We start from the raw sequence: 24,623 nt of genomic DNA, 5'->3' as shown, positions 1-24,623 counted from the left end.
GATTTCATTCTGCCACATTCTATGAGCCATACGGTAATTTGCTTTTGAAGAGGGCCTGTTTTAATCTTACTGCATTGCTGCTTGAACCCATTATACACCTTAGGAGTCAGGAATACATGGACACGTTGTCCAAACGATGTGTTCATTTTTGGTACTATCATCCTTTGTTCTGATCTTAGTATTGTTGTGTCACTGTGATCTACAAGACTATGAAGCTTGGGATTGTTCGTATAGTGCATAATGAGTGCATGTACAGGGTTTTCCAAAAAGAGGTGTTATTTTGAATAGCCCGCTATTTCGGTAGATGTTACTTTTGAAGCTGTCATTTTTTGACATTTGACAAGTAGAAACTACGCCATTAATAAAAATGGAACGATACACGCTTCAACAACACCTTGAAATTATTAAAATTCACTCGAGTGAATCAAATGCAAATCATCCTGAGTGAAGAGGCCCATTTCCACCTCGGTGGCTTCGTCAACAAGCCAAATTGTCGCATCTGGGACTCGGAAAAGCCAAGAGTTTTGGTTTAAAAGTCTCTCTATCCTCAACATGTGACTGTTTGGTACGGTTTATGGTCCGGCGGAGTCATTGGACCTTACTTTTTCTAAAATGAGGCTGGAGCAACAGTTACGATGAATGGATTGCGCTTTCGAGAGATGATTAATGATTTTTTATGGCCCGAATTGGATGGTATTCATCTGGACAACGTTTACTTTCAACAAGACGGCGCTACGTGCCACACAAGCAACGAAACCATTGATCTTTTACGGGAAAAGTTTCTTTGAATATCAAAATAACACCTCTTATTGGAAAACCCTGTATATAAATCTGTCTTACGTCTAATAATTTTGTTTCCTTAAATAAGAGTGCCGATGGATACATAAAAGGTTTTTTATCCATCACTCTTATTACAGCCTTTTGTGCCTTGGCTAACGGATCTAGTATAGTCTTGGCTGCACCGCCCCAGCTTAGTATTCCATACCTGATAATTGAATGGCACAAAGCATAGTACACAATTTAAATGGTTTTCTTATCAACAATGTTGCGTATATCTTTCAAGAAGAAAATTAGTTTGCGTATTCGTTTGGCCGTATTTTCAATGTGTACTCTCCAGGTCAAAGAATCATCTATTAAAATACCCAGATATTTGACTAATTCCACCTTTTCAAGGTCATTAAAACAATTGCAGCGCCCTCCATTTATGATAAGCTTTGGGTTGGCTTTTATGCAGGCGGAATGATGTTGTAAATAAAAGTAAAAGATTGCTTACCAAGTTCACTGGAGTTGACATTATGCACAATGACTCCATCGTACCCGGCAGCTTGCGCATTCCTCACCTTCATCTCAAAGTTGCAATTGTACCTGTAATCAGAATGCAGTTATCAATATTCACTGCACAAATTTAAATACAAAGCGGCGTTTGAACCTTGGATAAGAAAATAATGTGTGTGTATTTACTGATAACAGAAAAACCTTGAAAAAAAAAATGCAGGATTCTGAACAGTGGCAGACGGTGATCAAAACTCTCTAACTACTCCCCGCTACTTTTGTCTCGTAATAATCTCTATGACCCTTTTATTGAGATCTGACCACTGTACAAAATATATTATTATAGTAATGCTCAAAATTCATTAGATTTCTTACATTTTCCAAAAAAAACTTGCTTTATCCCCTGAAAAATCAAAACCCCCAGATCTGGGGACTTCTCCCTCGACATACTCGACATCGACATCGACATACTGCAAACTAATATCATAACGACATGTTGGATTTTGTGTCGAAGAAAGCTGTAATCAGAACATTAGTTGAACAAGAGTAGATGTTAAATTGAAGACAATATGACACATACGCTTTCCCATCAAACATGCTACTGAACAAATCGTTCCTTCCGATGTGGTGGTAAAAGTTTGGGCACCGTCCGCGATATGCTAATATTGGAAAAGAATTGTATGTACCCACGCTTTCGACTGTTCACAGAATATGCAAACAAAGTAGTAAAATTCTGGATCGCAATCGAAAATGCTACGAACATAGGCACAATCACTCTGCAAGTTATGCATGCTATTCTATGAGATCTTTGTGAGATGTTATAACCGAACTGAGTTTCATATTGTCATTGGCCATGTAGGAAATTTTGTAGGTTGTTCGGCGCTCTGCGGGAGCACTGGCCGCTACTGATATGCAGAATATAAAACACAGAGATTGTTAAAAATTTAGTGCGCAGATTAGAAATTATGCATTTGGTAAGTAAATGTGCATAATTTCGGTTTTGACAATGTTGGATATAGGCTTGTTTGACAAACAGAACAGTAACAAAACAGAACATTGAAGAAAAGTAAAGAAATAGAAAACAAACAATAAACCTGTCTTAACCTAACCTATTCTTTATGATGTTTTCTATATTCCAATGTCTGGCAAGAGGTTTATATGGTTGTTCAACAAGTCAGTCTATGCCAATGTATGGCAAGAGGTCTACGTAGATGTTCAACAAGTCAGTCTGTGCCAATATTTGACAAGAGGTATTGGTGGATATTAAACAAGTCGGTCTATGCCAATGTTCGGTAAGAGATCTAGGTTGATGTTCAACAAGTCAGTCTATGCCAATGTTCGACAAGAAGTCTAGGTGGTTATTCAACAAGTCAGTCTATGCCAATGTCCGGCAAGAGGTCTAGGTGGTTATATATACAAGTCAATATATGCCAATGTCTGGCAAGTAGTCTAGGTCAAACTCTGGTAAAAATAAAAGTTAGGTAAATCTGCAGTGGGAGGGTTAGGTCAGGTTAGGTTTGACAAAAAGTCAAGGTTAAGGAGTTAAATAAGTAATCTTATGTCAATATGTCTGGCAAAACTTGAAGGTTTAAAACTGAGAACTGTGTTACCTTGCGAGCAATACCACCCACTTGCCGGTGAAGTTGGGCGTGGAGGGTGTGGGGCGGGGGGATAACGCGGAGCACCCGTCTTTGGGGAAACCGGCAATCACAAAGGCGCGCAGACCCTCCGGGGCGATAACCCCTCCGAAGCGGGCGGGCATGTCCGTATATTCCTCCTCAATCTGCAAATAAATAATGAAACACAATCGTTAAGTCTAGTGCGGTAGATTCTACAACAATAATAATAATGTTTTCTAGTGTTTAAAGCTCTTAATAACCGTACAGTATGGACGGTTATATAAAGCTTAACAATAAAAAAAATTAACGATAAAAAGTCAAAAATAATAGAAACAATGGAGATATGGCAAGGAAACGTGCCGACAGTCACAGAGCTTTTTTTAAATTTTTATGTGAAACCGTACAAGAGTGCCAACTGCTCACAACCTTCTTGAGCCAGTGAGACTATGACATTTCCAACTGGGGTATATTGTGAGGATGAAAGTAATGGGGAGAAGAAGGAGATGGGGAAGAAGAAGGTGGGGAAGTACCTGGCTATTCAGATCTGGTTACCAAATACGGCTAAAGCCATTTCAAGCAACGTTTCAATTCTGAATTGTGATCTTGAAACTGAGAGTATCTTTCACTGTGGAATCTTTATAAGTTGTGAAATAAAACAAAAATAATCCAATAAAATATACTTGCGCAAGTCGGAATTTGAACCCGCGACCTCCAACAAAACTGGACTAAATAAAAATTATGACCAAATGAAAGTTATGCATTTGGTGTGCAGGTAAAAACAAAGAAGGGGCGCCGCCGTGCGTTGATGCGATTGCAGTAGTATCACGGGTGAACGATGTTGGCGACACTTTGAAGCGCAGTTTCATACTAATAACGATTCATTCTCCCTTGTTTCTATTATTTATGATAGAAAATCACAGAGGCAACTAGTAGCACTATTAACAGAGACACACGGAGTTGTTGGGAATGCAAAGCTTCCAAAGCAATTGGAAATGTGATAATAAGGGATGAAGAAGCATCCATTCATCTATAGTCTAATGATATTGAACAAAAAGATAATACTTAGAAAACTAAATGAAACATGAAAGAGAACCCAGGATCACGTGTCTTAAGGGAAAGGCGTCTTAACCATTGGGACCTATTTATTAAAAATCTTTTTTTTTTTTTTTTAATAAAGAAAGACAAACATTCCCGGGTCACGGATAACCCAACAATGTTTGAAAATCTCCTACTACCACCACAGAAAGCCGAAAATGTTGCTTGTGTTGTGATGGAGGACTTAGCCAGCCGAGGAATCGAACACGCGACGCTCGGGTGAGACCCAAGCGCTATGCCCACTCAACCACTGACCGGTCGTATTTGATCATATTTGTCAATCTCATATTTCAAATTCAGAAGTAACAATATAATCTTGCAACTAATTTTTACAATATTTTTGGCAGCTAATAATAATGATAATAATATTTGGATGATTTGCTTAGCGCCATTTTTGTGTAAAATCACCTCAAGAGCGCTAGCTTTTTAAATAATCACAAAGTTTCTAATGAAATTGGTTTGTAACCTAGATAGTGTCTCGGATAAACATATCCAATGTTTATTTATTTTTCTAATGTTTTCTCTACTTTCTATAAATACAATATGCATGTGTTATATATGTAAACCTTCCGGAAGAAATTCTCTAAATGATAGTGAAAACCCTACCAATATCCGTTGCGTAGTTTAGAAGAACTAAGCGCACAAGCAGTCAGACGCGGATAGCGACTTTATTTTATACTATTTAGAGATAATTTTAACCTTGCCATTTCATAATACATAGCAATATTGCAAGGAGAAAATAACTAATAATAAAAAGAACAATGAACAATAAAACTAGAAAAAAACCTAACTATTATTATTTAAACATTATTTTTATGCAAAGGTTGCAAACAATACAAAAAAGCAATGGGAATAATACTTAGCGCAATATAAAATATACACGGATAAGCGATAATGTTAAGATTTATTACAATGAACACATATTTATAAATTAAATAAGCAATGACAATGTTGAATAGAAAAATAACTATTATTATGAGACGCTTGGCTAAACTATGAACATGGGATGAGATATGCAAAGGGGTAAGATTGAATAGAAGATAGAATTTATTAGAGCGCAATCATAATATTACTGGATACTTCACAAAAGCGCGTTTCTCTGTAAAAGCAGGGGAGCTATGTCGCCACCCGGTTGGGCAGCGTTGTGAGACGGTTTAAGGTAGGGGCTGTAGAAAGGAATTTATTAATGCGGGTCTTGAAGAGGTCCTGATTATATGAAGGAGGAAAAACAGATACCGGTAGATAGTTGCACATACGAGGGCTGTCTTACACAAAAACTAGTCTAAGAAGCGGCACGTGTTCTGGTCGTATGCATCGATTTTGTACCGGGGATCAATGCTGCTAACTCATTTGAGCAAGCTCCATTCAAATGCCCACATTGCATCTGTGCATTAGAGATAGCAATCGGTCTATTAACAATGGAGAATCAAGTAGGTTTATTAAGTATTGTGGGGCTCCAGCCCAGAGGTGGCTCCCAAATTCAATTGTTGGGCGTACTTGAGATTTGTGTAGGGTTTGCAGCTAGTCACTATTGAAGAATCTGCTAGCCCTATACAAGACGCCCAGTTTCTTGGAAGCCACATTTACTTGAGCTTCTATAGAGCCTCGATACATGAGCCATCGTATTTCCATGTTGTCTTCCATCCATTCCTCTCTCTGTCCAGCCACTGAACATGTCCAAACCATCTAATTTTCTTAATCTAGTTTACTACTCTACATTATTTTTCCATCTTCTCGTTCATAATACAATCATACTGTTAGTTGCATATTTGACTAATCCCGCCACAGAGATTTGGTTCCCTCAGCCAGAGGTGCTATTCTCATCTCTATCGGCGAAGCGAAGAACTTATATTAATATTATTCTGAGGATTGGGATGGCGCAATAATCAAGTCTGATATAATAAAATAAAATGACTGTAATTGACAAAATGTATTATCTCGAATGAAGTGACGAAGAAGAGATTTTGGACAACCGTTCACTCGTTTGTTTGTTTTATAGTCCCTTCTTCTCGCTCGCTCATGCCGTCTCTTTCATACTAGATACACGGCCAAAGAATAAAGAAGAACACAAGAAATGGCATGTGTGTTTCATGATCCAAAAGTCTGACCATTCTCTGCTTAAATTTCACATGCATAACTGTGTTTCAACTTCATTATAAAATTCAAATAGAAAAGTGAAATACAATGGCAGGCAAGTTTAAGAGAGACAGAGCGCATGCTAAATGGGTGTAATATGTCGGTTATTTATTGTATTTTACGACCGGTAGAGCTAGTGTGCAGCAAGCAATAAGCAAGGCAGAATCCGAATGGTTCCGAGTAGTTCCCGAACCTAGCCGATCGTAGGTAGGTGACTCCATTAGGGAGCCTTAACAGTAAAGGACGTCAGTCCAGCAACATTACTTTTATAATTCTTACAGTAAATAAACATCCTTTTAATCTAGACGAACCGACTTTAAATCATTCAAGTCTCCTACCATTCACATACACCAGGGGTGCTCAAACGGTCGATCGCGATCGACCGGTCGATCGCGAGTGCTTTTTGAGTCGATCTCGAGAAAAATTTCCCATTTTTCATGCCTTCTTTTTTATTATTTATTTGTAGCTTATAGCGAACTGAGTTACATAACGGAGTGTCCTGGAACATTCCAGATAATATCAGATATACATCTCATAGCCACAGCATCTGAGACAAAATTCTGGTATTTTATATCTGAAGATAAATATCCGAATCTAAGGCAAATCGCCCTTCAGTTGACGGCAATGTTTGGGTCAACTTACTTGTGCGAGTCTGCATTTTCTGAAATGAAGATAATTATGTCAAAATATCGCAATCGACTAACTGACGAACATATGTCATCGTGCTTGCGATTAGCACTCGGTAATTACGTACCATCGTATGAAAATTATGCTGAGGACATGCAGTGCCACGCTTCAACATCCAAAGACATTATTTAGTTATATTTAGAAACTAGAACTCGTTTGTTTTTTTGTAAGAACCAATAAACTTGCAATTTTAGATAAATATAAGTTTTTTTATTGACTTTTTAGTGCAGACCTCCACCTACCTTGACTAAAAAAAATGCATATTGCGAACTAATTTCTGTCGTTCCTCCAAATTCTATGTGGATTCGTGGCCATGCAATTGTGCAACGTCCCTATATATACACTTATACCTGCGCCACGATACGCCCTACCTATATAGACGACAATCCTGCATCACACATACTTGCAGCCTCTCAGAGTCGATCGATTGGAATCTAATAATATTGAGGTAGATCGCCAGCAGTTCAAGTTTGAGCACCCCTGACATACACATTGAATCTAAATGCTAGTCATTTAATTAAAGGACATTACAATGGGCTGGAGCCAAAGCTGTCAGTGGCGACATTGGTTTCCATTCAAATCTATATGAAAATCATTTCTAGTGTTCTTTTTATTCTATAGCACGGCTATTAAACTAGGGTAGGAGTGATTTGCAGAAATTTGAATGTAACATTCTCATCAAGTAGATTGAATGCTGTTGAAATGAGATCCCTGGTGTATGTGTGGTAAAACCATGTATGATCGTGTGAAGAATGTGGAGATCCGCAAAGAGTGCAAGGTTGATGTAAGCGTAATGAGTAAGATCAAGAAAGGGACGCTTAGATGGTTCGGGCATGTTCAATGGCTGGACAGAGAGAGGAGTGGAATATACGATGCAAATGTGAATGGTAGCAGATGTCGGGGACGCCCGAGGAAGACATGGCACGACCAAGTGAATCAGAACAAGAGTCAAGAGTCAGAACAATAGAAGAGTATGTATGAATGTGAATGAGGCAAGAAGTGTGTGCCAAGACCGAGTTGTTTGGCGGTCCGTCCTCTCTGCCTACCCCTGTTAGTTAGTTAGTTGGTTACATTCTCATCAAATGGTCAATCAGCGCCATTTTGATTTTTTTTTATATTTGAAAGGTCCCCGTTTTGTTGATTCTGTTGTGGAGGGTCTTTTTAAGGAAGGGAAGGAAGGGAAGGAAGGGGAAAAGATGAGGGGTGGGTAGGAATCTGGTCAAGTCAGTGTGTATAAAGTGACCGACGTATGAATTCATCCCTCCAACAGCGATGGATCGAGAGAGTCTGGCTGGAGAGGTCAAAAGATCTCCCTTAACCAGTTTCTCTCGATCCGGCCCGTTACGCAGTAAGTGGCCAGATGCATCTGTCGCTATAACCTCTAGATCAAATCTCACCCCATGAACCCGGGCATCCCTACTAAATCACGGACCGTAGCGAACCACGTGGGGTGACCAATGGCAAAGGTGTTGGTTATCCAATAACTCGGGGCAGAGGTACCAATCGACATAATCAGAGATAAAATAATGTGGTAAAGCACAAACTGAGAGTAATGGAGAAAGCTCGAGGATGCCTTTATCCGGCAGTGAAAAGACAAACACTGACGATGATGATAGGTAACAATAATTTTACTAACATACGCTTGGACGTCCACCATTCTGAACACCTGTAAAAGGTTAACTACAACAACGGGAGACATTTTTGAAGCACTTTTAATTATGGTTTAATTTAACTTTTAAAGTTTTAAAAATAATAACAATTTCTTCATGCACCTGTTTTAATATTATTATATTGCAGTGGTCCTTACATTTAGATTTTGACGATTCTATAAAACAAAGTTTTTTAAGGAAACGCCACTTTCTAAATTTGTAATACAGTATTATTACAAACCCTTTCTGTTAATTATATTTTGGTAGTTAGAAAAATGTTTCCATTCAACACAAAAAATAAGGTTTATGTTCAATATAATTCTTCCATGTGTAATTCTTTGAAATACAAACTAGAAAAAAGTTTGTAATGGGTGCAGTTTGGAAACCAACAAAGTATTTCATAAGATTTATGTTTATACAGGGTGTGTATAAAGTGCACAAACTTCGGGAGGTGATTCTATACAGGGTGTCCGGAAACTCGTAGTACAAGCGGGAAACTGGTGAATCTACATCACATTTGGAGTCGATTTTGTAGTATATATTTTTTTTATTTGAGCTTTCGTTATCGAGTAAATCGAGTTTGAAGTTGATTTTTTTTTTTTTTTTTAATCAAATTCTTATAAATTATTACTGAAGATCAAAGTACCCAACTAATTAAAACTATTTGAAAGTAAAACAAATGAAGAAACTCGGATTTGAAGCATTATTTTGAAATCACCCTTCATTTAACCCAGTGTAATCATAAAATATTTCTGCTCTGCAGGGTTAAAACATCTGTTATTCAACCCTAAACACCAGAAAAAACTTTAACCCTAAAATAGCCGAAAAATATTTTTTTTTGGTTTTTTTTTTTTTTTTGAAAATGCTCAAATCAAAAAACTTTATGTTTTTTTGGGTTCCCCATGTGGTGTAGATTCTCCAGTTTCCCGCTTGTACTACGAGTTTCCGGACACCGTGTATATGATGGTAGAAGTAAAAAAAAAATATAACTAACTGTACCCCGCCACGCGTTGCTGTGACACAGTATGTCCGTGCATTTAGACAAATAATGATGGCGCTGATTTTCAAAAAAGTATGTTTTCCAACAGATGGAGCTGTTTTTCAAAAAAGCATGTTTTTACCTGTCACAGGTGATTTCTATATAATATAGATATATAAAAAACAGGCATATTCAAATACAAGGTTGTGTCAAAATTTCATAGCAATCGGTGAAGCACTTTTGGAGATTTAAGATTTTGAAAAAATAAAAATCAACTTTTTTATTTAACTTTAAGGCTTGTGCAATTGTATAAATTGGTAATATTATATTTTGGATGTATGGATAAATGTATTATTTCTCCTTTTCTCGTGTATGTATTTTAGGGAGGCACAGCCTCACCTGCCTCTTTGCACGAACCTCCACTGAAGGGTAAGAGAGACAGACAGCGTGCTAAATGTTCTAGAACCAAAAAGTACCAAGTGTGCCTATGATATTATGGTGGCACACAAGACGTTAAAAGAAACCACTAATAATTTAGAATTTACTTTAATTCACAAATTTGTATGATCAAATTCAATCAACCATGAAGTAAATGGTTCAATTTTAAATGCCTCGTAAATATTATTGCCCTTGACCTGAACTAGTCATTAATCTATTTTTTTAGAAACACCACAGCTGGTGAAATAGTTAAGTTATGTAGTTGTGCCCATTCTCTGTTACTATGTAATTATGATTTATTTATTAATTCGACACTCGACCTTCCACAATGTTTTGGCTGAATTATTTGCATCATCCAGCACCTGTAATAGGTGTTACAAATGACTGCCAATCTGCTTGCAACATTGTTACATAATTTTACTATGTGAATACCGCACAAGAGTCCCAACAGCTCCCAACCGTCTGCGCAGGGTCTTACAGCATTTGGTTTATGTCGATTACCAGAGATGTGCTTTATTTCAAATAAATCCATTTCAAATGGAAATGCAAAATGCAAAATGGGAATTTTCCATTTTGCATTTTAAATGCTTTTCTCAATGCATTTTACATTTTAAATGCTTTTTTGCAACATTCTTCCTACTATCTCCACTCATTTTTTTTCATAAGCCCCAAATATCAGTCGGTCCTCAACCTCGCTATGAGAGATAATTTATATTTGTCAAGTTGCTCCCTGGTAGGAGCCCTGGCAATTGAGTGATACCATTACAAAAAATACTGATTCAAATACTGAACATGGGGCCATGACACTATAATATTAAATGTTAGATAGCAGTTTCTATGTTTTTACGTTGGCAACATTAGTCCCGCGCAAATTTTTTGTGGTTTCATAATCTGTAGTCGTGGTGTTTTTGGATTTACCATCATGTAATATGTTTGTTCTACATTGATGTCCATTATTAAATCACAAAATTGTTTTCAAAAATTCTATATTTATTTTAATTGTTTGACCTGAGAAACCATTTTGCATTTTCAATGCACATTGAAAATTGGTATTTTGCATTTTGCATTTGGAATACTTTTCTAAAAACCATTTTGCATTTTCAAATGGAAAAGTTTTGACCCATTTCCATTTTGCATTTCAAATGGTTTTGGGTACCCATTTTGCACATCTCTGTCGATTACATACCGACCTTTGGGAGAACGGACTGACATGATTACAATATAACTACATTTTGAACAGTGCGCCACCTCATAAATCTGCTCGTCCATGTGAAAATCTATTCAAAGGATCGGAATCATTATTAATGACAGCTATTAATAATTGAGACAGCGCCAAGAAATGAGAACAGATTAGTTTAAAAACTGACTAAGCTAATAAATTGATTTAATAATATCAATTTAATATAATATTAGACATTTTATGTATTGTTTATACAAATTACAAAGTTTATATAATAATATACGGAAACAATTTAATAATAATTAAAGCCGTCGATTTCACTCGATGAGTAACATCTATTCACATGATTTCACTCAATGAGTAACATCTATTCACATGATTTCACTCAATGAGTAACATCTATTCACATGATTTCACTCAATGAGTAACATCTATCACATCATGTCACTCAATGAGTAACATCGATTCACATGATTTCACTCAATGAGTAAAATCTATTCACATGATTTCACTCAATGAGTAACATCTATTAACATGATTTCACTCAATGGGTAACATCTATTCACATGATTTCACTCAACGAGTAACATCTATTCACATGTTTTCACTCAATGAGTAACATCGATTTACATGATTTCACTCAATGAGTAACATCTATTCACATGATTTCACTCAACGAGTAACATCTATTCACATGATTTCACTCAATGAGTAACATCTATTCACATGATTTCACTCAATGAGTAACATCGATTCACATGATTTCACTCAATGAGTAACATCTATCCACATGATTTCACTCAATGAGTAACATCTATTCACATAATTTCACTCAAAGAGTAGCAAATATTCAAATAACATTCTAATCACAGAAAATAGCTCAGTGAGTAACTACTATTCAAAAAACATTTCTAAATCAAAACCACTGCAATATATAACAACTAATTTAATCACGTTAGAAATTTCTATCTCTTTAAGCACTAAATTACTGATACACAATAGTAAACCACAAAAAGAATTTATTCAAAAACTGATAAATTCATGTTCCATTAAAATCACAAACACTACTAGGAATGTTCACTAGATACTGAAATATACACAAACCAATAACTTAAGTTATTTATTTACTATAATTGATAGTAGTTAATAAACTAGAAACAATTATTGTTATTATTTTTTTTAATTGAAACAATCCATTAAGGACGGCACGAGCAACTGGGCCCTACTGCGCACGGCATTATCATTGATAAAACAACAATGAATTTTATCTTATCGTTATCGGTTATTAAATATGATAATATATGGCCACAAGTATGTCTTAGAAGCATGTATTGAAATGCGTACGACATTGACCCTTCTTGATTTAATTAACTGATTTAAAAATCAAATCTCACAATCACTAAGTGTTTGTTTGCAAACATGAAGGTGCATTTTTAGGTATTAAATTTATATCCCTTAATTAATTTAAAGATTAAAAGACAATTTTTTTTTTAATAGCCCAAGGTAATTTCTCAGTAACGTAAGTGATGATGATAATGACTTGAGACGAAGGTTAGACCAGGTTAGGATAAGATAAAAATATGTTTTATATACAGTGGGAAGCCAAATTATTAGTTACACTAGAGTTTTCCCAACCGTCTGGAGCCAGTGGACTATAGCATCCCAATTGGGGTATGTGAGAGGCTGAAGGTTGTGGAGAGGGTAAGGAGATAGGTAAGAGAAAGGCGGGGGAGTACCTGGCTATTCAGAACTGGTCATTAAACACGGCTAAAACCATTTCAAGCAACGTTTCAATTCCACTCTGAAACGTGTCGCACGTATCTTATATATTATTTTAAATGAATAAATTGTGAAATAACACTAATAAAATTTACTTGCGCATGCAGGGATTTGTACCCGCGACCTTTGGCTTGCTAGTTGAAAGCTTTACCCCTGGACTACGGAGGCCTGAGGTCGAGGGGTAAAGCGCCGTGATACGAGACATGATGCCTTGAAAACGGGAGTAAATGTACGAAGGACTCTTGTACGGTATTCACATAATATATTTTTTTAAACAAGATGAATAATGTATTATGTATTTGTACAGCGCCCTTGAGGTGATTTTGCACAAAAACGGCGCTATACAAATCATCCAAATATTATTATTATTATAATAAATATTTTAATGATTACTCACAATGCTTAAAATGAACACTGAGATGTTTCATAATTTATTAATTAAAGGATACATACAATGATAATCTTTAATTATTTTGTTATCTTTAATGACGGTTTGAACTAGAATATGTAAATTCATTCCTAGGAAATGCTATCTTTCGATAACAGTGATGATTATTATTTATTTATTTTAGTACAGGAGACGGTTGACGTAAGGTTCCCGTGAGCACTTAGGCCATAAGCCCCATTGTACTATCTCCCATTTTACCTCATCAGTAATCCAGTCCCTTTTATAAAGTTTACCAGGGTTGTCATTGGATATGTGGCTATGTCTTCTGTTTCTACAATGTGTCTTCCCAGGTATCTGAGCCTTGTTCCCAACAGGGCGGGACATTGGCACCTGAATGATTATTTTCAATAAAACCCTTCACTTACGGTGCTAAAGAATCCCTCTTACTCCAGTGCTGTCATTTTTAAGTTGGATAAGAATGAATAGTTTAAATCTATTACTTAATGTAAATCATTTTATTAATATTACATATGGACACATGGACGTAATTAGAATGTTATGTGTTGGTGCTGAAAAAGAGGAAAAAACATCAGCAACGCATGATACCTACATTACAGCCGGTAGTCCGCAGGCTACTACCGACAATTTGATCAAAGCTAAAACATGCCGAGAAATGACATTATATTCTCACTCATGATTCTCACCAATCTTCAATATAAAAGTAATTGTACAATGTGAATGCAGCTAAAACTCAGAAACGAGTTCCGGTACGATCAAGGGAGTTATATGGTGTGGTAGCCCTCTATCCCCGATCTATGAAGAAGGTTCTCATTTTTACCTGAAGGGCGTGCTTCAGAAGATAAAAGGGCTGGAATTTCACCCTCTAGAAATTTCTAGAACATTCAAGAGTATTCGTGAGCATTCCACAACATTCCAGAACATCCCGGAACATTTTTGAATGTTCGGAATAGTCTGGAACGTTCCATCTAGATTTGGGAAATTTTTAATTTTAGCGTTCTAATTTTTTATTAACAATAATGAAAATTCACTTTCGTTGTTACGGATTACAGCCATAAGACATGTTCTTAAGTTGGTATTCTTGATACTACACAAGTAGCTATAAGAGACTTTATTACCATTTAATCTATGCATATTAGGTAGGTACTATTTTGGCAGAACTCTGGAAATAAAATAAAGGTATTTAGGCATGTTTTTTAAATAAATTTATATATTTTTTTTAAGGTTAGGTTTAGTATATGTTAGGTTAAATTAATATAGGTAAGGTTAGGTTAGGATAGGTTGGGTGTTTTTTTGCCATATAAGCATTCAAAAATTATCTAAAAAAACTTGCCTAAATACCCTTATTTAATTTTATTTTATTTCCAGAGTTCTGCTAAAATAGTACCTACCTAATTCATGATTTTTATTAAATGGTAATAATGTCTCTTCTATCCCCATTTCTGTATTATCAGGAATACCAACATATGAAAATATTATTCACAGAAACATCCCATATACAATGAAGGCTAATTTTGATTTTACATGATTAAAAAATTAGAAAGTTAAAACTAAAAATTTCCCAAATGCGGATATTTGCATTTTATAGTAGTTAAGATGAATTAAAGGGTTTTTTTTTTAAATTGTGTTAAGCGCAGCCAGCTATCATGAATATTTACCAATAAACTAATACAACATTTATGGAGGAGGCCAAATGCTACCCCATGGTGATGATTATAAATATATAGAAATAATGTATTAAAAATACTTACAAATCTAGGAGGATCCTGTATGTACACCAATATATCCCCTTCGGCCATTGAACTGAACGAGAAAAATGTCACCGCCACCAACACAAGGGCGAAATTAGCCATTTTCATTAGCAGACCTTAAATTTGATTTATTTAAAATTTTTATGTTGGCAACACTGGCCCACTTTTAACCCACCATCAACAATGTTCCATATTTAAATTAATTTATTATTAGTTTCAATTATTGTTTCTTTAGAAAACTTGTCGATTTTATAAAACTGTTTAACAAATCACATTTTAAAAACACTTCAGCATTTGTTCATTTTACGTCACTTATTGAAAATGTAACTATACACATTTAATTATTAATTGGCACTTTTAAACTATAACAAAAAAATATTATAATTAGTTTTACATATGGTAAATAAATAATAGTTGCCAAGAGAGATGTATACCTATACCCAACAAGGGAATTTTGTGAGGCTAATGTATAGGTAAGATGTAATATTGGCTATTAAAATCTGATCTATACAGCAACGGTTGTCTTTCGCCACAGCGATACTGGGAGTATGTACCACTCTCAAATAAATTAAATTACTTACAAGGAGAAATTCTAAGACAACTTATTTACTGTGCCATCTAACTGTATAATGGTAGTTCAGAAATTAGTCAATTAAATCACTTTTGTAGATTTTGAAAATAAATAAGGAAGTTTGCACAAAGTAAACATTAATTTATGTTTGTTTAAGATTGTGTATATGGGAGCATTCATTCCTCAATTTGTTTAGCCTAGCCATGTTTCCCAACATTGGGGGTGCTATAGTCCTACTAGCACTGGACAGTTGGACTCTAATCTTAAAATTATTCAAAGTAAATCATTCAAAATAATACAATGCTCACAAAAAAAAAATTATGTTCACATTCATTGATTACCTCTTGTTATAACGGACTCGTAAAATTTTATATAACGCTGAGATCAAAGATATTAGAAGAACGAGATGTGCTATAAGCAGTTCATACTGTGTGGAATTGTTTTGCCGAGTGTCGCCGGTTTTGTTCACCAATACTACTGCAGACCTTCGCTTACGCTAAGGTATCCGCACTAATACATAGAACAGATTTCTGTGCGTACACGTCCCGATACCGTTCAAAGTACCCTAATTAGGTAGTACTCCGGCTATGGTCCGGCGGCCAACATAGCATATCTCGTTCTTCTAATATCTTTGGCTGAGATACATGTTTTAAGCAGTGTTAGAAAGAGGAAACACAATGCTATGTTTTTGCATCTAAAAGTTTACCATTCACTTCGAAATAATTGTAATATATTCCAAAAAGACACTAAATTTAATTTTTTATGTTTGTGAAAGATTTGTCAAAGTTTGTGATTTTTTTATTCATTATTTAATAAACGAAAAAAGTACAATAACCGTCACCGTCGTGGCTGCCACAAAAACGTCGTTCTAAGCTCTTTTTTTGAAAAAAAATGCCTTCCCGTGCTTTTGAGATGTGCACAAATCATTCTCGAGCAAAAACCAAATCTGATTCTGACTGTATAAAAGAATTCACAATGCTTTTTGCTGAAAATGTTAAATGTCAAATAAAATAAAGTGAGACAGCAAACGCAGAAACACATAAATGAATGAAGGACGACCTAGTGACAGTACATACGTCGTATTCTACTACTTTGCTCGCTCGTTTGTTTGTCGTGAAGTAGGGGAAAAACGGCCCCCTGACGGGCGAGCAGTCTATCCAGCGTCTATCAGTGGGCTAGCAACTGGTATTGCGAGAAAGCAAGAGAAACAAGGGGCGTTCATAATAATATAGCCGTTTCACCCGTACACATATTCTTTCATTGGCTATCTCTTTCTTTACAATTTTTTTTTTTCTTTGAAGTATTCTATTAATTTAGCTATGTATGATGTTATTTGTAGCCATTTCATTCATTCACGCAAATTCGTTGCGGCTATTCTTATTTCATTTCGTTATTCGATTTAAATCTAGAAATAGGAATGTGCAATTTTTTTTGTTCTATTAGTATAAACATGATACGTCTTTGTATTCATGTTAATGGTATAAAGTGGCTTTTCTACATTTTATAAGAAAAAACCAACCGGAAAGCGACAAAACAATGGAAAACAAATTCCTCTATTTTTTAAATCAGAATATTAATATTTTTAATTGCAATTGTTCATTTGTATGTCTAAAAATCTAACAATATTATTTAATCATTTAATGAATAATAATTTAGTAATTTAGTTATCATAAAAAATGTTAAGTAAAAACAAATTTTACTTTGCATTCTTTGATGTGGTTGTGTTTTTAGAATAATATGAAATTGACGATCATTGATTTTAACCATGTTCGTGTGTTCATTCATAATTTTACGATGTTCACAAAAGTAAATTTTTTGTTTGCACTTATTGATTTGATCTTGCTTGAATTCATTTATAATAACACAATTTTCACTAAAATTAATTATTATTTGCATGATTAGAAATGCACAAAATAATTAATGTATTTATCACATGAGCAAAATGACTCATCAATATTCATTACACGGTGACAAATACAATAGTAAAATAGTTACAAGGAATTGAAATGTTTGTTATTTGAAGGCGTTTATAATTGCAATAATTGAAAATAGATAACAGAGTCGAGTTTACAGGAAACAAACGAATTTGTTCTATGATTGAAATGCTTGCGTCACGTCAACAATAAAACATATGAGTTCATGTTGTACTTATCATGTATAAATTATTTTTGATAGTAAAATTAGTTAGAAAGTATGAAAACAAACAAAAATTGGGTGACGTTCATGACCAGGGTTGCCCTTCATCTATATATATATCGGGACTATCGCAGTTAACGAACCCTCTGCACAATGCAGCAATGTTGTTTGCGCTGAGGTTAGACCACTCACAGCACTGGCAGTAATCATAATATGTGTTTGTAGATAAGTCGAAAATCTCTAGTTTTAAGTCATAATTGTAAGTACTTATATAGCAGTATTGTGTTAGTACCCACTCAGTCATAAAAATATATGTAATTTTAAGTCACTAGTAGTTGTAAAACGCTAGCTATTAATCTTAGTTATTAGCCACCAGTAAGAAATCCAAGTTATAAGTTTATGTGATAGGGTAAAGGTTTAATGTATAAATTAAGTCGTTAAGCAGTTGTAATTTTCTCACGAAAATGGCACTATAGGAGAAATCCAAACATTATTATTATTTGGTTGGGTTTTATTGACTTAGTATGGCATTTTTTTGGTTTTTGGGTCCCCTACCCATCTTTACGAGCCCTTAGCCACTTGTGGCAACCCTACTCGTGATAGAGAGAAAAAAGCTAAATTATAAGTTATAGAATGGTAGCAGAAGTCGGGGACGCCCGAAGAAGACATGGCACGATCAAGTGAATAAGATACTCGAGTAGGGCCATGTCAAGAGTCAGTATTTATGAGACGATGTATGAATGTGAATGAGGCAAGGAGTGTGTGCCAAGACCGAGTTGTTTGGCGGTCCGTCCTCTCTGCCTACCCCTGCGGGGAAACGGTGTGACGAATAGTTAATTAGTTAAACAAGAAAACTACATATCTTGGTCACAGATTATATCACTTATAATCCGGGGGAACGTTGATGGAAGACGCCACACCAAATGACTTTGAAACCTATGTGACCGATACTAGTGCAGTTATGCCGAGTTGTATCGTGATGTAGGGTGAAGGTTGCTCTGATAGTAGCAAACCTCCGATAGGAAAATCCAACAGAAAAATGCTATCCCCTTCACCCTGGTGACCAATGTTTAAACTGAAACGGTTACTTGATGAGTAAGCACATACTTCCTGATGTTATTCCTTCACTTCCTCCGACTCTAATTTCAACCTGCCTCACAACATTGGGTGTAGAAAATCTAGTTATTGAATTGTGTATGAAATAGTATAAAAAATATGTTTTCAAAGCATAGTTCAGTTCCATGACAAAGAACAGTGAAAATCAGAACACTTTTGAAAATTCATAAAATAATGAGAAAAAACAAACCTAACGTAATTTGTTTGTTTTTTATCACTTTTCATGACTTTAAATCCCTTTCCAAGTGTTCCGATTTGTCCGGTTACCGATTATTCAAACCATTGTAAAATCATTCGCGCTCAACGACTCGCTGTCAAAATAATATTGAATACTCGAATTCACAAAACGATTGCAAATTTGCCTTGTTATGTCTAGGAAATTCCTAGTGGGAATATGCAGGACCCTGTAATCAATAGAAGCGCGTTCCGTTTATATAAATAATACAAAGATTAAAAAATAAAGAAACCAAATTGATTCTCAAAACACAATACACTGGTTGAAGGTTGGCACGAGCTCCTAAATGTATTACGTTATTAAATAATAGATGTATGTATCGATTTTAGAGAAATAAGACAAAGAATAACATCACGCACAGATTAATCTATAATTATGTCGGAGTTGTAATTATTATTAGTCATCCAGATTCAAGCACCATTATTATTTATTTTGACAAACGCAGTAGTAGTTTGTGAATTTGTCTCGACACGAGAATGACATTGTGGCCACTGAATAATTGAAGTAATCATAAAACAACACACAGAATATAAAAAAGAATGCGTGAATAATCAAGTGAAAATATTTTAGACTGCCGCCAAAGGGCTTCGCTAAACAAAGGAAGTAAACAAACATACAAAAACACCACAAATAATAACACAAACACACGGTCGGACATACTTTGCAAAACAAGTCAAACTTCACAAGCAATTCTACCAACTGAAAATGTCGGACTAAAGAGCTGCCAACGTAACAACGTCACGAAGCAAGAAAGTGTTGCCAGCGCAAGGAGAAAATTTAAGAACTTCGAATATTTCTCGTTGAATGTTTTTTTTTTACTTGGATCCTAGCAGGTTGGTAATAAAATATTTAGTTCCGTGGCACGTGATTTGAGATGTTCACGGCCAAAGGTATTATCGTGATTTTCGTGTTTATTTATTTAGTGAAAATACATTACAAAATAATAACAACAATATATTATTCTCAACTAATAATATATAGTTCTCAAAAAAATCTCAGGAAAGACAACATTTTTTTAAATTAATAAAATAAAAGAAACTTATTTAACATAAGAAAATTAAATTAAAACGGAGTTCAACAATGTACATACATTTTAATAAAGACTAGACTGGTCTTATGGTGATTTCTTTTTGGGTAGCGCAACTCAACATAATACCCCCAAGATAAATCACGATCACATTATTAAGGCGATGCACTACGTCGTGTAATATTTTGAATCGAGCCGCTATCAAGAACACACCTTATGTAGATGGCGATAAGGCTTAAATTCCCGCTTTACACCTTCCACCTTTTTTGATTTATGCAAGAAAAAAACATGGCCAAAACGTGCCTTTTATTTTATTTTGTGGATTTTCAGGCACAAATTTTTAAATGTTTTTCGATCATTTTATAAATAACTTAATACGCCACATTATACAATAAAATCATAATCGAAAATGGGTTTGTAAGTAGGAGATTTTGAACTTTAACCAGTTTTCATAGGCATTAAACATTTTTTTTTCTGGGCTTATAAAATGACTTATCTAAAAAATACTGGATTATTTCAAACTCGCAGTATTTAAATAAAGCATCTGAAACATTTTTAGGCGACCAAATTTTCAAACCAAAAACACGCGATTTTGCATTATTACGTAGTGCATCACCTTAAACTCTTTATTACCAATCTTAATCATTTATGTGTTTATTAAAAATAGCAATACAATTCCCTCAGCTCTTACGTATCTCCAGAATTTAGCTGAATTTAAACGAGCTTTAAAAACTTTTTTTTTTAATTCTACCATTCATAAATCTGAACTTCTTTTCAATATATATAATAAATAGATAAATGCTGTTATATTATTATTACTATTACTATATGAAGATACTTTCGTACTTAGTATTATTTGTTTGCGCGTCTTTGAAGTCTTGCGCGTCTTGAGTATACATATCATGGGCGTGAGATATCTATAGGCATCTCGCTTATTCGCCTTCATAAGGAGAGTGTTTCCCTAATCCGAACATCCGTAAAGTAAACCATCAGAGGGCTCATTTTTTTTTATTTACTTCAAAATTCCCTAGCTACCCCCTCCCCCCATGGATCCAAAAAAAATGTGGTAAGCAGGTACACGTTAGTGTGAAATACTAGGAAACAGTTAATTAGAATAAGTACGACTCACCTCTAGCTGGAAAGTACGAACCCCAGAAAGAAAGAAACTGTTGTTCAATTCCAAAACAATCATTTATCGAATTGGATTCTAATTAAAACATGTTCGCAGAAGATGGCGGTAATGAAGTATAATTATTTTCTTCTAATATCGTTGGTTTAAAAGTTATGGTTAAACGCGGTGTTCGTTATATGCGACGTGTTCATAGATGGCGTTAATTAAAAATACTCTCTTTGCAAGGTATTATTGTTTGTGTTTGCGCCCGTGCATACGCAATATGAATATGAATAAATAGTTTGGTTCGTTTAAAAACTCATTTTTTTCGAGAAAGGCGTACAAATACAATATTGTACTGATGATTCAATCCAATCATCCCAACCTAACCAAACCTATCCTAACCTAACCTAACCTATTCTAACCTCACCTAACCTATCGGAAGCTAACCTATATTGATCTAACCTTATCTTATATATTTATTTCTTTATTTATAAAACATGCTTAAATTAATATTAATTTTTGAAGTGAAACTTCTTTACGCGCGTTATGCAATTTCGAGGACCGGAGTAAAACCAACTCATGACCGTCATCAAAAACCGTGATCATTTCGCTATACGAGCCTAGCCAATATTATATACCTACTTTCGGTCGCTCTCCAAACTCAGCTTCGCGGTCTAGAGGCATAGCGCCCGATTGTCGTCGTGAAGATCCGAGGTTCGATCCCCGCCTTAACTAATTTTTATTTTTTCTTTTTGTGATTTTTGAAGTGAAAGTTCTTTACGCGCGTTATGCAATTTCGAGGACCGGAGTAAAACCAACTCATGACCGTAATCAAAAACCGTGATCATTTCGCTATAGGAGCCTAGCCAATATTATATACCTACTTTCGGTCGCTCTCCAAACTCAGCTTCGCGGTCTAGAGGCAAAGCGCCCGATTGTCGTCGTGAAGAACCGAGGTTCGATCCCCGCTTAACTATTTTTTTTTTTTTTTTGTGATTTTTTTAATAATATTTTTTTTTAAAGTGATAAAATGCTCTCGTGCTGCGACTTTTAGATATTTTGACTATATGATATTTTGGTCGAATACGTAATAACCGCGGTCTAGAGGCAGAGCGTTCGACACTCGTTATGCAGGACCCGGGTTCGAATTCCATATTTTTATAACTTTTAATTTTTTTTATCAACGATTTGTAATAATGGAGTAAAAAATTAGATAAATTTGTTAATTTAAATTTAATTTACTTTACGGTACCTATATGATATTTTGGTCGAAATCGAGCAAGCAAATCGCAAAGCAAGCTTGCAAATCGAGCCGGTAGAGTCGCTCGGTATTTTGATTAATTATTTTTTTTATCAACGATTTGTAATAATGTAGTAAAAAATTACATAAATTTGTTAATTTACCTTTACTTTAATTTACGGAACCTATATGATATTTTGGTCGAAATATAGCTTACAAATCGAGCCGGTAGAGTCGCTCGGAATTTTGATTAATTATTTTTATTTTCAATCATTAAAATTACTAATCAAGGCCGATAACGCCGCGTCGCGCGAAATATCTCTCCTCGCGGTCTAGAGGCAGAGCGTCGCATCACATGCTTCTTATAAATATGTCAATAGAGAGAAAAAAAGAGAGAATGAAATGAAAAGAGAGAGAGAAGAGTACTAAAAGTTTCACTTCCGTCGTGCGTAGGCTTGCCACACACTGTATTTTTTTTTTCAGAGTTCGGCCAAAATAGTACCTACCTAATTTGCATTGAGTGCAGTCAAAACCGGACCTCTGGGAACCCTACTGGTACATGATAAAAGTCTCATGTCGTAGATCGGCCGGCATGTGACGAGTCTCAAGACTTAGATCCACCAGAATGTGACGAGTCTCATGATGTAGATCCACCGGAATGTGACTAAAGTCTCATGACGTAGATCTATCGGAATGTGACAAGCCTCATGATGTAGATCCATCGGAAAATGACAAAACTCTTCGGATTAGAACAAACCTTAATACCAACGTGATTATTTTTCTTTCGTTAGACCAATTAATTATTTTTATTGACACATTACAATTTTTTATCAAATACTATCTGTACCCCGCCACGCGTTGCTGTGGCACAGTCTGTCTGTGCAGATAGAGAAACAATAGCGCGTTTTGTTTTTACGTCCAACAGATGGCGCTGTTTTTAAAAAGCATATATTACCTGTTATATGTAAAATCTATATAATATAGGTGATTTTCTTTATCTCCTCGTTTTTTGAAGTAGTCTAAAAAAGTTTTTTGTGCTTCGGGCACCTGTCATCTGTGGGGCTTTTTTGACCCCTGATGACATAATAGATGGACGTGTTGAAGCTCTCTCACTGTGCTGGGAGCGTTGCTGCTGGACGTTGCTGGCTCTGGTAACGGTGATGATTCCCTTTCTATAAAACATCCTTTGCCTTCCAATGATGCATTTGTATCTGCAACTGCACTTATATAGAAATTATGACCAGAGGCGGATTTGCCTTTAGGCCTATGTAGGCCCGGGCCTAGGGCGGCCAGATATTAGGGGCGGCCAATCGTGACAAAAAAGTCACAGATGATAACAAGAAATTACTTCCTAAGTACCTAAATATTCTACGTACGAAATACCGATATGCAAGAGCGTGTTCACACACAGCACACAGCGCACGACAATCGACAATTATACAGTAATTGAACTAGCGAATTTAGCAAGCGTATTTTTTTACATTAATTCCACACAGGAGGCTTTGAGGAAAATATTTTCCCTCACGACCTATGTCATCTTAGGTGATGCTGTGTGGAGGGTCTTTTTAAGGAAGGGTAGGATAGGAAGTTCTGAAAAGGAAAATGTATGAGGGGTGGGTAGGAATCTGAGGATTAGTGTGTCCAGGAGTGACATACGTATGAATACATCCCTCCAACTGCGGTGCAAGGCGATGGGTCAAGATAGTCCGGCTGGAAAGGTCAAAAGGCCTCCCTCACCCAGTCTCTCTCGATACGGCCCGCCACGCAGCAGGTAGGCAGACGTATCCGCCGCCAAGACCTGGACAAATCTCACCCCATGAACCATGAATGATAATGGCAGGAAAATTAAAAGGGTTTTGACCCTAGGAACTTACTGAAAAGTTTGGATACTCCTGGTCAATATGATGGGTACTGAGAAAGGGGCGGCTACATGGTCTGGGGCCTTAGGGCCTAGGGCGGCCAAGACTGCAAATCCGCCTCTGATTATGACTTCTGTGAATGCGATTCGTTCTGTGCAGAGTGTTCATTTTGCAGAAGATATTGCTAAGAATGTATTACCCGTTCTACGGGTTTAAATTTTTAAGCACGGGAGATCCCAGTGAGGATATCATTATATCTATTTGTTACACAAAAAAAAAGATAATAAAACACTTATTATTAAAAAAAATACAGTTTTCTTTTGATAAAACATTC

At 35.6% G+C, this 24,623-nt stretch overlaps 1 protein-coding gene across 5 annotated transcripts in view; it reads right to left on the bottom strand.

Annotated features, from left to right (window-relative positions):
- Positions 1 to 24,623, bottom strand: part of gzl (godzilla E3 ubiquitin protein ligase) — a 65,559-nt gene that overhangs the window by 27,606 nt on the left and 13,330 nt on the right. For 2 of the 5 annotated variants that reach the window (XM_089647058.1, XM_089647062.1), the window contains exons 1-4: positions 19,667 to 19,755; positions 14,992 to 15,353; positions 2,883 to 3,055; positions 1,274 to 1,365 (exon numbers count right to left, since the gene is read on the bottom strand). The exons of 1 other annotated variant lie outside the window; for it this stretch is intronic. In XM_089647058.1, coding sequence (XP_089503184.1) covers positions 1,274 to 1,365; positions 2,883 to 3,055; positions 14,992 to 15,099 — 373 coding nt within the window. In that variant the 5' untranslated portion in view covers positions 15,100 to 15,353; positions 19,667 to 19,755. Of the gene's footprint in view, positions 1 to 1,273; positions 1,366 to 2,882; positions 3,056 to 14,991; positions 15,354 to 19,662; positions 19,756 to 24,623 lie in introns of those variants that run through there. 2 more of the 5 variants (XM_089647059.1, XM_089647060.1) reach the window with 2 other exon arrangements.

This window comes from Hesperophylax consimilis, chromosome 26, assembly GCF_061612785.1.
Source record: "Hesperophylax consimilis isolate HC1 chromosome 26, BYU_Hcon_1.0, whole genome shotgun sequence".
Lineage (NCBI taxonomy): Eukaryota > Metazoa > Arthropoda > Insecta > Trichoptera > Limnephilidae > Hesperophylax > Hesperophylax consimilis.
The sequence above is the reverse complement of the archived record's forward strand: the minus strand, read 5'-3'. Positions and strand labels throughout refer to the sequence as shown.